Source organism: Engystomops pustulosus, chromosome 2 (assembly GCF_040894005.1).
Source record: "Engystomops pustulosus chromosome 2, aEngPut4.maternal, whole genome shotgun sequence".
In the NCBI taxonomy this organism is placed as follows: domain Eukaryota; kingdom Metazoa; phylum Chordata; class Amphibia; order Anura; family Leptodactylidae; genus Engystomops; species Engystomops pustulosus.
In genome coordinates, this window is record NC_092412.1 from 225565631 (window position 1) to 225583982 (window position 18352).

The window sequence follows — 18352 nt, forward strand, 5'->3', positions numbered from 1 at the left end:
TCATGAGATACAGGACCAGTGAGCCCTTGTATGTATAATCCAATGAAAGATAAGTAATATTACTATAAGACAAACACATGGAGACTACAGAAGAGAAAAATCAGGAAATAGCAGTCAGATTACATAGTAACATGATATCAGCAATGTTGAGAGGAGCGATTACCGGGTGGAAGAAATTCGCTTGAGCACCGAGAGACAGCAGACGTAAGCATGTTTCCAGGTTCCCAGTCCTCACACTGGAATGGAGTTGCTAGAATCAGCAAAAACACACACAAGAGATTAGATAACATCAGGGGCAGCCCAGTTGCACAATCCTCCACCACAGGGAATCCTTCTAGCCTGACTTACATCATCACAAAACATTTAACCTTCTTTAAAAAATGCATATATTATATTACACTGTAACGTGTTTGGCGTGTATGGCTTTAAGTGGGACTATTTCTTGTAATAAAAGTAAAATATAAAATGGATAATAAAAAATGATAACTTATATAAAATGAGAGGGGTTTGAAGGTTAGTAGTATTGATGATCTCTACATAACAGCTTGACAATACCGCATTGGTGGGGGTCCAATGCTTATCAGAACCAGTTTCAATAAAAAAGGATGTAGCCAGAAATTCAGCCCTGTTCTCCATGTAATTCTGCATAAATGTCACCAAAATCCAGTGTAGCTGTTGTGTGGGGTCCAGAGTGGGAGCCCGCACCAATAATATGGTACGGATAACCTATACTATGAGAGATCATCATTATCACAAACCTGGAAATGCTCTTTAACCTGTTCAAGACCTGACACAACTTATTGCTTTTTGCACGTGATCTTTTAATGGCACCAACTTTTTTTATTCTTTTGGGCTTGATTTCTGCTGCAATTTTTTTTAAGCAAAAAACTGGATTCTTATTCTATTTTTGTAATGTAATTGTTACTTTTAAACAACATTTTTAGCTTAAAAGGTGGTAAAGTAATGGGATTTTTTTATTCTCTTTAGACTAACAAATTGTTACTCAAAAACGTTGAAGGATATCTACCATTAGTAAACCATCAGGTAAGTCCAAACTTACCTGCTTGCCATTTATTACAGAGGATGGAAACCTCTTTATTAACCCCAGGGGCCTCGGGATTAGGGTAGAAAACGTCTTTATAAAAATATGTTAATGAGCCACAGGGGCTCCTGTTAAGTCACCGGAGCTCCTTCTGGCTCCACTATCGCATTATGTATGCGCACCCTACTCACTCTGTACTTAGCTGCCTGGTCCCACCCATTGATCGCAACGTTGACTTGTCGGGTGGGACCAGGCAGCAAAGTAAAGAGTAACTATACATCCCAGAGCTCTTCCCATCTCGAAAAGGCAGCAGAAATTACCTGAGAATGTCACTTTAAGGCCATTTTTATAGGATACTGTATATGTTTTGCAATTACAGGCCATTAAATCAGGATGGTGCAGTGAACTTAACAGGGAAGAACATTATCAAAATTAACATGAGGATTCAAAGGATATGTTGGCTAGGAGTATAATGGAAGTGAAGAGCAAGACGATACTTATCAGAAGATAATTACATGGCAATTATAATATACTGGCTACATGGGGATAACAATAATTAGAGAAATACATTGTATAACCCATCTAATAAAGTAGAGAGATGTGAAGAGATAGTTCAGGGTTGTCAAGACATTACATTCTGAATAGCACTCTCTTACTGTAGATAAGTAACACTGACAACATACGGCTGTACCTTGCTAAGGTCTTTGGCAGTCACTCCATCGTCATCACGACACGGTAACTTGTGCACAAACGCAAGCATCTGATACTTGGCACGAATGAACTCAGACTTTGTTGGGCTGGAATGAGTGAATACAGGTGGTCAATCACAATTGCTTCATCTATATTTCCAAAGCCTTCAATACATAAAGGAAACCCATTAGAAAAAAAAAAAAAATTGGTCCCAACAATGTCTACCATAGGGAAGACAAATCTTTGGGTAGTCTTTTTTTTCCATATGTAAGTGTCCACTAGATGTAGATCTTAACGATTCCCCAAGAGTCTATGCAAAGAGTTGGTGCATGCCGATTAGGCCAAGTCTCATTGGCATGCCAGGTGGCGGTGACATTTTTGTGTAATAATATATTATACTACGTCACTATAATATACTCACTGAAGCTTGTCTTGTGGGTTGGCTTTGCGTCGACCACTCTGAACCTGAGCAGGGTCTAATAGTGAGTGTTCCCAAATGGAATTTGCTCCATTGCTGGCCAAAGTGTGCACCATCTACGAAGGGAAAAAAAAAATGGAGGAATACAAGGGTTAGTAGGTAGGTAAAAAACCGAGTTACCGTATTTTTTGGACTATAAAGTGCACAAAAAATCCTTTGATTTTCTCAGAAATCAAAAGGAGCGCCTTATAGTCCAGTGCGACCTATATATGAATTGTACTGACAGACAACAGCTGCCTTGAACTGGGCACAGGTCTGCCACCTGCTGGTCAATCATCCTTATCATCAGGTGCGACTTATAATCTGGTGCGCCTCATATATGAACCTAGACGTTTTAGCAGGCATTTATTGAGGGTGTGCTTTATAATCCGGTGCGCCTTATAGTCCGAAAAATATGGTAATAGGAATTATCTTTAGTGCAGTTTGTATGCATGAGCCTCTTTAAAAAAAAAAAAAATCCTTTGGAAGAAAAGGAACATCAAACCTTTTTTTATATTACATACACTAATAATCTGAAAGAAAATCTACCATCTTAATCAAGCATGATAAACCAGGGACACTTACTCAAATGCTAATGAGCTAGAAAGGTTATGGCATGATATCAGAACCCTACTGTGCTGTAGATTCACAGGCTGTTGCACTGTGCAGGAGCACTTCCCCAATATGTGCTCACTTATAGGAAGTGCAGGGGGAGGGTGAGAATGAGATGTGCAGATGCTGCACAGTGTGACAACGGGTTGTGTAGCCAGAGCACAGAGGACTTATTTAACACCCCAGGAGCCATTTTTGCTCATTAGCATAATTGTAAAAGTTGATTTCAGAAGGAAGGAGGCCATGAATAACAAATATAGGATTTCCACATTCTTGTTGCCTGAATTTATAAGGAAGTGGTTTATCATGATGGATTGTGATGGTAGATTTCCTCTTAAAGGCTCTAAGCATGTGGTTATGGTTATGTCTTTCTGACATATTTGTGTTCAATACACAGCACAACCGTTACATTAAATTACATACATTATACATTAAGTTGTTCTTGGACTGCATATCTATACATTAGTAACACACACATATAAATATATGTGTCCCAGAAGAGGCTGTAATAACATCTGGTGATCCGCCTTTGCCTCTTGGCATCTACAAATATTAGGGCAGCCAATAACATTACAGCTTTAATTATTTACAGTGTAATGCTAAGGTAACAGGTATTTTTTTGCATTTACATCAATGAATGAATGAATGAATGAATACTATCACTCTCCACTATGGCTCTATGCCATATTTTGTTTTTATGACAGGGCATCACAAGTACCTTAAGGTGTCCCACACTGCTGGTACTCATACTAGACCTATGCTTCATTAATTTCTATGGGACTGTGAGATAGCGACCCATGAAGTCTTATAGAAGTGAAAGAAGCACTGGTCAAGGATGCAAACCAGTGCTCTATTCCTATAATAATATTTTTTTTATTTATATAGCGCACACAGATTACGCAGCACTGCAAAGAGTTTGCCACATTGGTCCTTGTCCCCAATGGGGCTCACAATCTAATCAACCAACCAGTTTGTTTTGGCGGGTGGGAGGAAACTATAATGCACTCTTTGAGGATACTTAAAGAACCCTTTTGTAGTGATCTCTGTAGATGGTAAAAATGTCTTTATAGTGGGAAAACCCCCTTCAAATTTAAAAAAAACAAAACACACACACACACACACACAGAACCCGTCAGACCTGTGGTCCCTAATCACCCGATAACACCCCGATACATGGGCGCCATATAAAAAAACAACACTTATACTTCCCAAAATTCTCTGATACGCCCTGCCCATGTATGTTGCTTCATGGAAAACCGGGTTAGTAAACGTTTGATTCACGGTGCATGTAGCGGCCCTAGCGCACAAACACAGTAATGCCGGGGTCCATTACCCCAGCTTCACAGGTTGTGCAGGCGCCAAGACCTGCAGACCAGGAAAAATATGAGTGTGTTTATCCTTGTTCGCCAGATGGAGATTATTTAGGGCGATTTGGGACACTAAACCACTGGTCCATGTGGGTTTTTTTAGTTTCCTAAATCGTGGAGGTGGGGACGTTTATCAGGTCTTGTACGCCAGTTTACTGAAATAATTGCAATATCGGCTGCACCTGCACAATCCCTATCGCCTGCAACCTATATTTCCAATTCTATACCCAATCAGCCAGCCCCCGGGGGAATTCATCATATGCCAGCATGCACGATGCACAGGCGTATGATAAATGTCCCCCTCTGAATCTCAGCTGTAGCCAGATGATTGTTCTGTCAGAAATGGATAAAGATCTGACCCTCATTATGCAGAATGCAGTTCTATATAAAGAAAATGGTGCTCAATAATGGGATGGCAATATTCACACCATTGGTTGGAAGCATATTAGGACTATAGCAGTGCCCGGCGGAGAAGGTTATTGACACTAGTCAGCACTGGTGAACACCACAGAATATGGCTACATTCACACGATGTATGCCCGTCGTACTGTAGTACGGCGGGCATACATCGGCGCTGCGGAGAGGAGCAGGGGATGAGCGCTGCTCACCCCCGCCAATCTCCAGTGGAAGATACAGCACATGTCCTATCTTTTCCCGGGCTAAGGAGTGGTACGGTGCCGCACCGTACCGCTCCCGTACAGGGCCGTGAGCCCATAGAAGTGTATGGGGGGCGTATATCGGCCGTATATACGTCGGTCGTATATACGTCCCCCATACAAGTGTGTGAATGTAGCCCATCACATCCACTTATCAGTGCATGTTGTCATTTCAGACTTGGACAAGTCCAAAGCCACACTTAGCAAGAAAATAACTTAGGAAAGTTAGTTCAGCATAGTAGAGGCAATCCATGGCTTAAGAACAGACAACCCCTAGGTACAAACAGACCTCTCTGCCCAATGTGACCTCTGGATGCTTTACTTTAGTCCCAGGCTGCTATGATCAGCTGTAAGGTGCCTGTAATTAAGCTTCATTGTTAATCCTTGTTCCCACGTTTAACCCAAATTTTCACAGGAACCAAAATAAATTGGCTGCAGTTACACTTTCACCTGTTCTGACTTACAAACTTAAAGGGGTATTCTCGTCTCGGCATTCACATTCAGTTTCACTAATCTTCCATATATAAACATTTCTTCAATTGGATGTTATTAAAAAAAAATTTCTGTGTGAAGATCATTTCCCATAAACATAGCCATATTGTCCCTTCCTCAGTTACGACCACGTCACATTTAGGCAGCAGTGGCCAGACATGCGCTATTGAGCCCTGCCTGACCACCTGGCTTCAGCGATCATCACTACAGGACGGCTGTGGGACATGTAGTAATTCTCAGATATTTCATATACAAAAACTTTTTGTTTATTTGTGCAATCACTCCAGCAGACATGGCCGTATCCGAGGAAGCCATCTCGTTTCTAAGGGACCATATCACTACATTTATGAGAAAATTATCTTCACACAGGAACATTTTTTTTAATAAGATCCAATTGAAGAAATGTTTAATATGGAAGATTTATCAAACTGAATGTGAATGCCCAGAGGAGAATACCCCTTTAACCTATAGAAATTAACCTGCTTTTAACCCAGGGGCTGCCTGTAGATCCAATGAAAGAAACATGTGCACCCTATTATTCATAGCTCTTTTTTTTTTTTTTAATAATATATTCACCAAAGCCGGCTCCTTTCTCTTTAGCATATAAAATCTCTGCTTATACCAGAAGTACCAACACAAAGTCATAAAGGACGCATAAAGCAACAAAACACATGTAGACCACAGCCTGTATTACAATTATTCCTGCAGCTAGTGAAGCTCAATGACTTCTGGGTCTATCAGGAGAACAGAGTTCCCACTGTCTAGCTGTATAACGGGAGCCATGGTCTGTGCGCACTTGGAAAGCTGGGACTTTGTTCCAATGGACAGAATGAGTAATGTTTTTAGTTACAATAGGAAATTGTGTATTGTCTGAGGAATGGTCAGAACATGCCCTGTAGGCTCTCTGAATAGGGAAATATGTCCCCTAACACTGCCGGGTAGTGAGCGCTTTGTATGACACTTATGTCTTAATGTTATTTATGCTTTTGTTGCCATTTATACGTTCTTTTAAAACTGGTACTGTATTTTACAGTCACTTATAAAAACCCCCATAATAAAAAGTATTGCTTTTAGGTCTGAAATATAACATGTTAATTTTATAATCTAAATAGAGCGCAGACTGCAGCAATCTCCACTCTGGCTTATGGTGGTGGGGTCTTAATCATAACCATGCACACAGATAGTAATTCCTTATTATGAAGCTTCTAAGGATGCATACTGCACATGTTACAGACCTGTACTAACAATGGTCTTCTATGTGGCTTTGGAGTACAGTATGAACCTACAAAATTTTATTAGGCAGTTACTTAAAGGAGTTTCACCATGAAGACAAGTTTCTTAATTATGCTCAGGATTTCCGTGTGATGTCCTGGAGCTGAGTTTCTCTTAGTGATGTGTCATTCGCAAACTCACCGGCTCAGTGGCTCCATCAGTGAGCCGATGGTTCACTTAACCCTGCCCCTAACCAGCTCACCACGCCCCCTTTCACTTCATACAATAGGGTTAAAAGTGGAGTGGTGTGGGGTGATTGACTGGCCTGCTGCTCCCTATTATATATTTAATAGGGAGCTGTTTAGAAGCCAGAAGAGCCGGCTCTTCTTAGTGAGCGGAGCCTAATGAGCCAGCTCTCTAAGAAGAGCCGTAATTCCCATCACTAGATTCTCACTCTGCTCCTTGCACTCTAGCCCCACCCTTTTGCAGTCCAGCTCACACTGATAGACACAGACACTGACTTCCTGCCGGTAGCAGCATGAGGAGAACTGCTACAGACATATAAGATTCAAGTCCCAGGATCAACATCTGCAAAGAGTTTGTATGTTCTATCAGTGTTTGCGTGGGTTTCCTCTAGGTCCTCTGTTTCCTTCCACACTCCAAAACATACTAGTTGGTTGATTAGACTGTGAGACCCATTGGGGACAGGGACTGATTTGGTAAGCTCTGTGCAGTGCTGCGTAATCTGTGTGTGCTATATAAATAAAGGAATTATTATATAAGTTCTTTATCTGGGGAAGCACAGCAGATCTAGTGTGTTGTGGAATAGCTGAGATGTAGGACAGCTGACTGTCATTGTGTGCAATAGGCATCTCATGGGTCTCATCATCTCTGATCTGTCTTCTCTCTCTTTCTAAGTGTCAGATACTAGGACAATGTTCAGAAGCTATATAAAAGTGTTTATACGTAAAGCTGTACCCTGATAATCTAACTACGTTGTCAGCTCACAGAACTATAGGGATCATGAAGTGTCTGCTCAGAGAGTCTCCGCCCACACTGAGCAGCCTATGGAGTGATAGGAGCTAAAACAGCAAAAAAAAAAAAAAAGTAAATTGTAAAGTAAAGGGTTAAAAAAGTTATTTATTGTGTTGACATCACTAGCGGATCGAAATATTGGAATTTTCTTTCATGGGAACAACCCTTTGATTTGTATAGAAAATTACTTTAATTACCCTTTGTTTTGAAAGTTGATTTTAACAAGTTTTCCTTAGTTTTCAAGTTATCCCCTTTCCACAAAATAGGGGATGGAAATGTGATCAGTGAAAGTCTGACTGCTAGAACCCCTACCGATAACAAGACAGGGACCACCAACAATATGGAGAATGGAGCATACTAAAAAAAAAGTAGAGCGCAACGCAATTGCTGGGGGTCCTGTTCTCATGACTGGTGGAGGACTTCGTAGTTGGACCCTCACATTGTCATCCCCTATCCTGTAGATAGGTCATAATTTGAAAACTTGGGACAAACACTATTTCAGCCTAGAACTGTATAGTGGTTCGTGATAAGCTTGCTTCTAATAGTAGGCACAGTTTCCTAGCTGATGCATGTTGGTGAGGTTTCAGTAGCACTACCAGTGCACCCTGGCGACAACATGTGAACCAAGCCTTAGTAACATCCGCCATCATTGTGTTGTAATAATTTGAGTCTTGTTAAGGAGACACTTGGAGCCTGACCTGTAAGAGTGATGAAGGCCAGGAACTATGGCGAAGGTGCTTGACAATTGAGATGTGTCTTCCAAGACTGCGGTGCACACTACAGCATTCATCACAGATCAGCACTCCCCGATTTATGGAGGCCCAGCCAGGATCTGTAGAGCAAAGCAAAGAAAAATCACAACATAAGTAAAACATTACAACACACAGTATACATAGCATCTGAAATCAGAAAATGGAAACAGGCATTCACATGCTCAAAAGTTTGGGGTCACTTAGAAATTTCCTAATTTTTTAAAGAAAAAGAAGCCAACATTAAATAATTTATAAATACACTCTATACATGGTTAATGTGGCAAAGGACTATTCTAGCTGCAAATGTGTGATTTTTAATGCAATATCTACAAAGGTGTATATAGGACCATTTCCAACAAGCACCAGTCCAGTGGTTTAATGGTACATTGTGTTTGCCAACTGTGTAGGAAAGCTAATGGATATATAGAAAACCCTTGTTCAAATATAAAAAAGTAAGATATCGGGGCACATTTACTTATCCGGTCCTGCGTGTTCCCCGACCCTGACTGTCCGAGGAAAATGCACTGCGGCGTGATTCACCTACATCGTGCGCCCGATATCATGTGACGCTCCCCGCTCAGGTCCGCCGGAGTTCACCTCCGACGGCCCGCCCCGATTTCTGACGCATGAAAGCTGGAGCCGTTGCGCAAAAATCCGATTACGTGCAACACAATCCCCATCTAAATCCCTGTCCCAGGGGCGCGATTCCCGAAAACCCAATAGAAATGCAGCCGGGGGACACTTGGTAAATAAGCCCCATCATACTGCACAAGATTAATGCAAAGACAGCAACATCTCTCCACAAGTCTTCGAAAGGAACATTGTTGACCCCCCTGACATTCAACAAAGGTAACTGTAATCCAAGCTAAGGACAGGGCTTGTCTATATATGTTGCTGCATCCTTTCTCTGGAAGTGCTTCAGCAGACTTGGCTCCACCAATGATGCACTTAGACAGTTAATAATAGGAATAATAATGTCTTTATTTAAATAGTGCTAACATATTACACAGCGCTACACAGAGTTTGCCAAATCAGTCCCTCTCCCCATGGGGCTCACAATCTAAATCAACCTACTAGTATGTTTTTGGAGTGTGGGAGGAAACTGGAGGACCTGGAGGAAACCCACGCAAACACGGAGAGAACATACAAACTCTTGGCAGATGTTGAACTGGATTGGATTTGAACCCAGGACCCCCGTGCTACAAGGTTTGTATTATATATACACAACATGTGTACAGCACACAAATTTTCAATAATGTATACAACTGAAAAACAGATCAAACACTGACAGGTCCATAATACAAGCATCATCCATAATATAAAGATTCAGGCAGTTACGTACAAGATGGGTTCTGTAGGTTTGTTCTTATGTTGAATTTGTATTCAAGTGGAAACTGTATATTTTAGAATTGTAACCCCCAGCCAAAAAATTTTTTGGTCTCTGTGACAATTGGATTTTAAAAATGCTGGATTGTCATAAGAACCAGGATCAAAAATAAATCTTATTTACAGACACCTCTGATAACTGTTATAGCTGATCATTGTAGCCGAGGGCTAAAGTACAGTAAAATTACCTATTACTCGAGGTCCGTTTGTAACTAGGGGTCGTCTGTAAATCGGGTGTTCTTAAATAGAGGACTGCCTGTATATGAATAGGTACTAGTCTTGGGGGCATATTCTAGGCATGCACCAATAATGACACCGAGACATCTCCATAAAATGTGAACACTAGATACAACCTTACATAACGTAATATAATTCACATCAAAGAGAAATTCTCAGTGGGAAACAAAAGGTTCAGACTCCAACAAATATAACATGAATAATTTAATGACACTGAACTTCTGGGCGCCAGACCGATTGTGACAGGAGAAAGAATATAAAAGATAATATCTCACAGCAAACCAATGGTGACGAATGGGACCGTATTAATAAAAGGGGCCATCGCTTTGTTTGTTCCTGAACTTAACACATCAGCGCGGCAGAAATCCAGGCAAGCCGCCAGATTATTTCAGCGTCACCTCCCCTCATAAAATAGAAGATGTGATCATGAAGTGAAAGTGACCTGTGACGGGATGTGGAGCAAAATAAATGGAAGATTTACAGCCATTTCCATGGATATCAATAGTCCGTAATGAGAACTAGAATATCAACATGACATTAATGGCACCTAAAAGGAATGCGTCATCTACCAAGTACTGATTACTATTAGGCCTTAAAGGGATATTCCCATACTGTAATGTTATAACATACTGCTAATATGTGCCAAATCTTTCTGGTCTTTATGATTCCCATTTACCAAGTACAGGGTGATGTATACATCCTAGGACACCCTTTAGTTTAGTAACATAATGGAAAAAAACATGTTACTACTAGAGATGAGCGAGTATACTTGTCCGAGCTTGATGCTCGTTTGAGTATTAGCGTACTCGGAACGGCTCGTTGCTCGGACGAGTATTTCCCCTGCTCGAGATCGAGCATTTAATTAAGAAAATACAGTGAAGAACAGTGAAGAATACAATTAAAACAGTGAACACAGTGAAGAACACATTGCAGATGTTCCAAACATCTGCTAACTTATCTAAAGACACACGTGCCGAACAGTGTTCTTCACAATAGTATGTGAAGAACAATATGTGTGAAGAACACATTGCAAATGTATGGAAATATCTGCAATGTATTCTTCACACATATTGGGGTTTATTATTCCATGTGAGCACTCGAGCATCGGGAAAAGTTCGACCCAAGTAACGAGCACTCGAGCATTTTAGTTCTCGTTCATCTCTAGTTGGGGGGGCCTATCTTTTAGGGGATGTCAGGAACATAGGTATTCCTCAGGTATTAGACACTTTCCTTGGTGCTGAACACAGAACCAAAAAGTGCTGGACTCAAGTGTTATGAACCCACATTAGAGATTCACTGCGTAAACACCTTTTTTTAATCATAAGAGATATCACAAATATGACCCTCTATCCAATAAGATGGCCACGTTCTGGACACAGCCTAAAAGACTGGCCCTTGAAAACCATTGCTAGCTGGGCATTCAGATACCCTAGGTCAGTGGTGGCGAACCTAAGGCACAGGTGCCAGAGGTGGCACTCGGAGCCCTTTCAGTGGGCACCCAGGCCTTCACCCCAACACAGACTTTGCCAGACAGGACTCAGGGCTTCCTCCTGCGGTCCAATACAGCTCAGTACATGCCATGCTCAGCGCCATTTTAATGCAACATCCCTTGCTGCCAGGGCTACAGGAGAAACAAGAAAGTGTGGACAGAGAGATTATTTTTGGAGCTCCTGGTCTGGGAACCTGGATTCTTCCTTTTCAGGGCACTCTGCGAGGAAGCTACAATCCAAATTTCTCCATCATATTTCTATTATATTGGTGAACACCGGACGGCAATACGATTGAAACCTGTGATGTAGCAGGTGTCAATAAGTTACAGCTTAAACTGTCATTTTGGCACTTTGCAACATATAAGTGGGTTTTGGTTGAAGTTTGGGCACTCTATCTCCAAATGGTTCGCCATCACTGCCCTAGGTCATTTCCCTTTTGGTTTTCAAAATTAAGAGGAGTCCTGGGTGGAGGTTAAAGTGTCTAGTAGTCAAACAATGCATAGACCCAAAAACACACATAAAAGGAGTACAAAATCATGTATTTTATGTTTGATACCACTATACATTCAAGAAAACTTTTTTTGCGCTCTATGTTGCTCGTAAAATTATCATTTGGTGCTCGAACGTGGAACAAAATTCTACTTTATTATTAAAAATTATATACACATACACAGTATACAAAAAAAAAAAAAAAAAAAAAAAAAAAAGGCTAAAAACTTGCTAGAAACCATACTAAACACTCTGCATGGGATATGAGACACATCTCGATGCCCAGACCGGGCTTGTCATCAGTCTATGGCGTTTAGTGTATCTGACAGTCCATTCAAGACTCTTTTGGTGCAGTCTTTAAATGGGCTGTCAGATATACTAAACGCCACTGACTGATGACGAGCCCGGTCCGGGCATCGAAACATGTCTCATATCCCACACATAGTGCTAGGATATGAAGTGATACCCTCTGGGATCCGAAATTGGGTCACCTAAGGTTGCCTCGTGGACACAGCATGAAAGATAAGCGAAGTATAATTGGTTGTGGCTTTTGCACAACCCAAGAAGGTGAGCATGTACCTATATCTCATTTCCAACAAGATATACTACACTATATCAGCGCTTTCCTTGTTTTTTTAAAAAAATATCTCCATATAACGTGCACCTCTATAACACAGAATCCAGCTTAGACAAAGACTAATAATTTTTAAGAACTATCCTATTACTTTATCAAGATGGTCTCATCATATTTGGTCCCCGGTCCAAATCTGTTGGTGGCCAGTTGCACATGCCTGTATTCTTGTCAGTTTTTTACATCAGTATTTGTTGGTCACATTGTGAATTGGATAATATGATATAGATAAAAAAAAAAGAATAGTAAAAAGATTTGCGAATATTCATTGTTTTTGATCCATTTCCGATGGAACACTGACGCAAGATATTGATCAAAATACTGTCATGTGAAAGTGGCAGAAAGCATATTGTGATGGAAGTCACTTGCGAAAACCATTAAAAGAAATTTTAAAAAAATGATTAAACTATAATAAATGGCACACGTATATAGCAGATGGTGTTGCCCAGTATAAACAAGGAATAGAATATGGAGAAGACTGAGGATCACTAGTTGTTACTGGAACACTTCCAAGAAGAACATCATGAATGAAGCACCATTTAGATGAACATGTGTTTTCTTCATTCCCTAGTCTTCTGCTATCTAAGTTGGTGGTGAAATGAGACATACATTACGGAGAATGACCTCCATGAATTCGGTCTTCGGAAAATCTAGCTGTGTAAGCCTCTCCAGCATGACAAGTCATGCATTCACTACAGGTACACAAAACTTGCTTCAGGTCAAGAAAACGCATGAAGTTCTCTTCAGCTGTTGCTCATATAAATGCATGACTGCTATACAGAGTGACACATTCACATATAATTGAGTCATTTCTTGGTAACCCGGGGGTGACCTGCCCTTCCCACCTACTTAATCAAGTCCCAGCAAGAGCAAGAACTTAAGCCTCCCACTACTGAGATAATGGAGGCTTTATAGAAGAGGACAGATAATCTCAATACCAGAGTGATCACTTATAGAGTCCACTACTCTCTCCACGCCACATCGTTGGAGGAAAACAAAGATTGAGACCAACCCAGCAACTCCAACCTTTATAGATATTACACATTAGACATGACATTAGACATGAAGACCAATAAGAACAGTAACAGTGACTGGTTATCTACCATCATTTACTTTTCAGGATATCTGAAACCTCTTTAAACCCCAGCTCATTCTAATCAACCCCAAACAGAAGCCTTTACGCCAGTGTCTGCAGGCCCCTTTAAAGTTTTTTTGCAACTACATAACACAGAAAGACTAGTAAGGGTTTCTTCACAGCCATTTTTGATAGTCTGATGGATGTTTTTACAAACCATTAACCCCATGGTCCACACTTTGACACACCTTAGCAGATACTGGTCTTAATAAAATCCCTTCACTAGTGCTTCCCAAGTCTAATCTGTGCAATCCTGGAATGCACCAAAGAATTAAATTAAGGGATGAATGAATAAGCCTCAACTGGAATGAACTATGCCCATTCTACATATACTGTATCCCATACGATGCATATTCATGAACATATAGAACTGGTAGCTCATGGTTTAAATGGAATCAACTAGGGGTACAGCCATAAAGCAAAGAGAACGTGGGTAGGTTTTGGTCAAATATAGGAATAGCTGGTTGATTACTGTAGTGAACAGAGGGAGGTGAAAAATCGGGTCTAGCCTGTGGCCCTCTTTGAAAGTGGCCAATGGGAAACAAATGAGTGAAATGAGTTTTGTGGTAACTGAATTAGATGTGTAAATGGGGATGATAAAAAAAGGTTCCCATTACATTTGTGGGGATATTAGAGAAAAGATACTGAAGAGGCCAACTCTCCACCGTGTTTATAGCGGTAGCAGGAAGAGTGAGTGAAGATAAGGCCATCATGGTATAGGGACACAGAGAAGGCAGTGTCAGATGGAGTCAGTTTTACTGGACCCAGTAAAGCCATTTGTTGGAAAATTCCATTGCTAAACAAGATTGCCGCCCCCCCTCTCACATCTAAATCCACAGGTTCTGGAGACACGCTGTGTCGTTCCTGTCCCACTGTGTTTCTTGTAAAAATACTAAGCCTGCTTTCATCTTTATTTAATTGATTGGAGACCTTCCTTTTTATGTAGGTCGCTAAACCCCCAAATTCCAAGAGATCCATTTAAAATATTCCTAACCATTTCTCTGGGCTTTTTCGGAATACTAAACCAGGCGCATGTCTTTATGGACCGGTGGTTTAGATTGCCCAATTTGTAGATATTGTTTAGGGCCACAAAACAACTTATGTACTCTTAGCACCCATGTGCTTTTAATGAAAGCAGGAATGTACACTTTAGCTTCTGCATGCATGCACCGTACAATGGCCCACACACTCGACAGTGAAAAACCAATGGCACACAGCTTTAGTAGATACAATACTTTATAATAGATAAAGTTATTTTTGATAGACCATTAGCCTGTTACGTTTAAGAGTAGACCATGTCCTATTCCGATCCCCTTTCAAAGGCCTGAATTCAATGGGTTAGTGAAAATAATGGGACCAAGTGCCATTGGTGAAAAACAGATAGTTGCTAGGACATACTCTTCAGAGCCATGAAGTTAACTGCAAAGTTCATCCATTTTTTTCCACAGAAAGAAAAAAAAAATAGATGCCACATTGATGAAACTAGACAATAAAATAGACATGTTACTCACTGCTCCATATAGGCTCTGACACGGGCATAAAATCTTAGGCTGTAAGCACACGAACATATTCCCGCCAGGCGGGCATACCTTCGGCGCCATGGAGAGGAGGAGGGGCGATCCCAGCCCTCTCCATAGAGTTACACGGTGTACGGGCCATAACACAGGGAAAAATAGGGCATGGAGCGCCTGTTGCCATCTGTGGGGGGTGTTTGCATGCGGTCGTGTGCATGAGGCCTAAAGGTTTGATACTTTAAAACTGGCCCTGGACAGTGCCTATATAAGACTATTAGAAGTTGTCCCACTTTCATTTTATTTTGAGACTTGAGATTGTTTAGCGCACCTCTAATATCCAGCACCATGCATTTTAATAATCTCGGCGGTACGCCGCCACAAGCTGTGAAATCAATGTTAAAACCCTTCCGTCAGGAAGCGGCCTCTAATTGCAAGCTAAAGAAAGCAATGTGTGCTCCATAATCAATTACGTACGATGGTGGCGTGGACTATTTTAGTTCTCTATCTGAACGCCTATTAAAAAATATCTGAATTGCTGTTGATTGCGGCATTTTACACGGCGCATGATTGACTGAAACCCAAGCGTCAGGGAGTCGCATAAGGCTGTTTTTCCAATTGAAATAGTGCAGAGGCCAACAAAAATCTAAACCTGTATTAATTCCAAGTCAATATATAGAATCTTTCCAGTGGGAATGTGGCCGTGTATGCAGAATGGACAAACTAGGCGACTGAATGTGAAGGACTATGGTTCTTCACCTCTACAACTCCTACGTGATTTTGCATCACCTGAACATCGGGAGCAGCCATTTTACAAGCATTTACCAGCATATATTGTTTGGCACACACCTCAGAGAGATAAACACTATTGACTATGGCACAGCTTGTACTTCACATCCATTTTGGTAAATTCTTCTCAATGTATTCCTAGGAACGAGGCCTGGTTCACGACACAATATCCCACACTAATGCAGGTCCCTTTTATTATACCACCAATTTACATCTCACTTCAAAGTTTAATTTTCTTGATACAAGAGATACACCACACAGCCATGAATGAAATATCACCTGGAAGTTGGTAATCCGATTTACAACATACCGGGTGGTTTATTGGATCAATCTTTGACAGGCCCACTTAAACTTCTACTAGCCAAGGAACGGTACCCTTATATTTGCCTGTGCGCCGTAAAATAAAACCGTTAATCCCGCCCTCTTGGCTTATATGAGATTATAAAATTGATATCAATCCTTTGAAGTGGATACATTTAAAAAAGCAAAAAAAAATAAAACACAAAACTGATCAGGATCACAGTATCAGAAGTAAGTGGCTTTGTGCCTCGTATTTGAACATATATCTTTTTAAAACAGTCCTTTAGAAAAATAGTACAGTTTTCGCACCAGGTTCGATCAATCCTCCCCGTTTTGGCAGCCACGAATTTGAATTTAGTTTATTTCTCATGTAAATGTTTTCTTCCTCTCTCAAACAACAATCCAGATTTCAACACAGCACTTATTATATCATCGTACAGCAGATAAAAGGTATTGTAATTTGTTTTACGTAACTATGTCAGGAATGTATTACCTCATTGCCTGTGGCTATGTATCTCACACATTCCTTACTGTGGCATCTGGAATTGTAAGAATGACACTAGGACAGGTGAGCGGCAGACATTTTATTGGCTACAAGTCGTGTCAATAAGCACTATTTGTAGACTTATTAAAGGCCAGTGTAGAGGTATTTTTAGGTGGTCGCAGCCATCGCCCGATTTAGCCATTTTCAGCTGCAGATATTTTTGAATCCTGCTTGGTGTTGCGGATAGTATTTTTGCAAAAGTGCCAACCCTTCCATATAATTGGGTGGTGTGTTAGATGCCTGTTACACGCTACAATCATTGCGATGAAACAAACCTCAGTATGACCAACTGGCCATTGATACATAGAAATATAGGGTAAAATTGTCATAAAATTGATATTGGTAGGTATAACAAGTACCGTCCCTTTCTATTCAAAACTAATAGATTTAAGGGGTTTGTCCACTTTCAGAAAATAATTGAAATAGTTTATGTAATGAAAAATAATCCAATTTTACAATATAGTAAATAATAATGTAAACCTAGCTGATAGATCAAATCCTGTCCTTTCTACTTGCTTATTTTCCTAAAAATATACTGTAACAATGGTAAAAACAATGAACTCAAGATTGCGCTGAGATCTTAGAACGCACCTCAAAGTTTTGAGGCTAAGGAATGTGGACGTGACTTCAATGTGTGACAGCAGGGAAGTTCTCCAATCAAGAGACCACATGACCTGGGAATCCTGATTTGTTATGATTTATATGCTCCTCCTTTTTCTACTTTTTTCCTATTTTTCTATTTAGACTTGTGAAACCAAATAAACCTGCGCAGTGCTGATTTTCGCCCAGGGCGACAGCATTAGGGAGACTTGCATCAGCAGTTGTCCTAGTCATTGTCTTGCGACCGTGCACAATATGCATTTAAAACTGATTTGAAACAACTATTGACGCACTATAAAGAGGAAACCTTAAATCCTCCCCTAACAACGTTTTTCAACAAGTTTCCCACTGTAACTGGGCCATTTATAAAAGATCCGACCCCCTGTGGGGGCAAATGTTTTAGGCAGAGCTGTACTGGAGCAGGAGGGATACAGTCACGTGATGCTGCACGACAGACTTCCAGTGTGGTAACTAACAGTATATTTATGGAACTAGAAAGACGATTTTTTTAAAACGCAATATCGCTGGGGGCTGGACAAACGTTGCTTTTTTTCCCCTCCGTAGTACTGGCGCCCAGCATCCACGCACCATCAATCCTATTTATGAGGTGAGCTGAACCGCAAAAACTTTTTTCTCTTTAGAGCTGTACTGGGTTTTCTTAGACCCCACAGCTCTACTTAACCCCTTCACATCCAGCAATCACGTGACTGCCTGGTCTATTACGTCACTGCCGTTGCTTCTATTCACTATACAATAGTGCTTGGTGCACCCAAGGTACGTCCTCAGCACCCAGAGCTCTGCAATTCCTGCCTAACCCACTATCCTCTTCCTAAGATAAGCAAGGCATTTGTCTCATGAGAAGCTTTGGGACGACACTTGAATAAGAGGGAAGTGATTTACGTGGAAGCGTTCAGTGCTGCAGATG

At 40.9% G+C, this 18352-nt stretch overlaps 1 protein-coding gene across 5 annotated transcripts in view; it reads right to left on the reverse strand.

Moving 5' to 3' along the window:
- The window catches only part of GIT1 (GIT ArfGAP 1), an 80041-nt gene that overhangs the window by 39288 nt on the left and 22401 nt on the right, over positions 1–18352 (reverse strand). For all 5 annotated transcript variants that reach the window (XM_072138333.1, XM_072138332.1, XM_072138330.1 and 2 more), the window contains exons 2-5: positions 8262–8395; positions 2154–2266; positions 1734–1839; positions 164–250 (exon numbers count right to left, since the gene is read on the reverse strand). In XM_072138333.1, coding sequence (XP_071994434.1) covers positions 164–250; positions 1734–1839; positions 2154–2266; positions 8262–8395 — 440 coding nt within the window. The remainder of the gene's footprint in view (positions 1–163; positions 251–1733; positions 1840–2153; positions 2267–8261; positions 8396–18352) is intronic.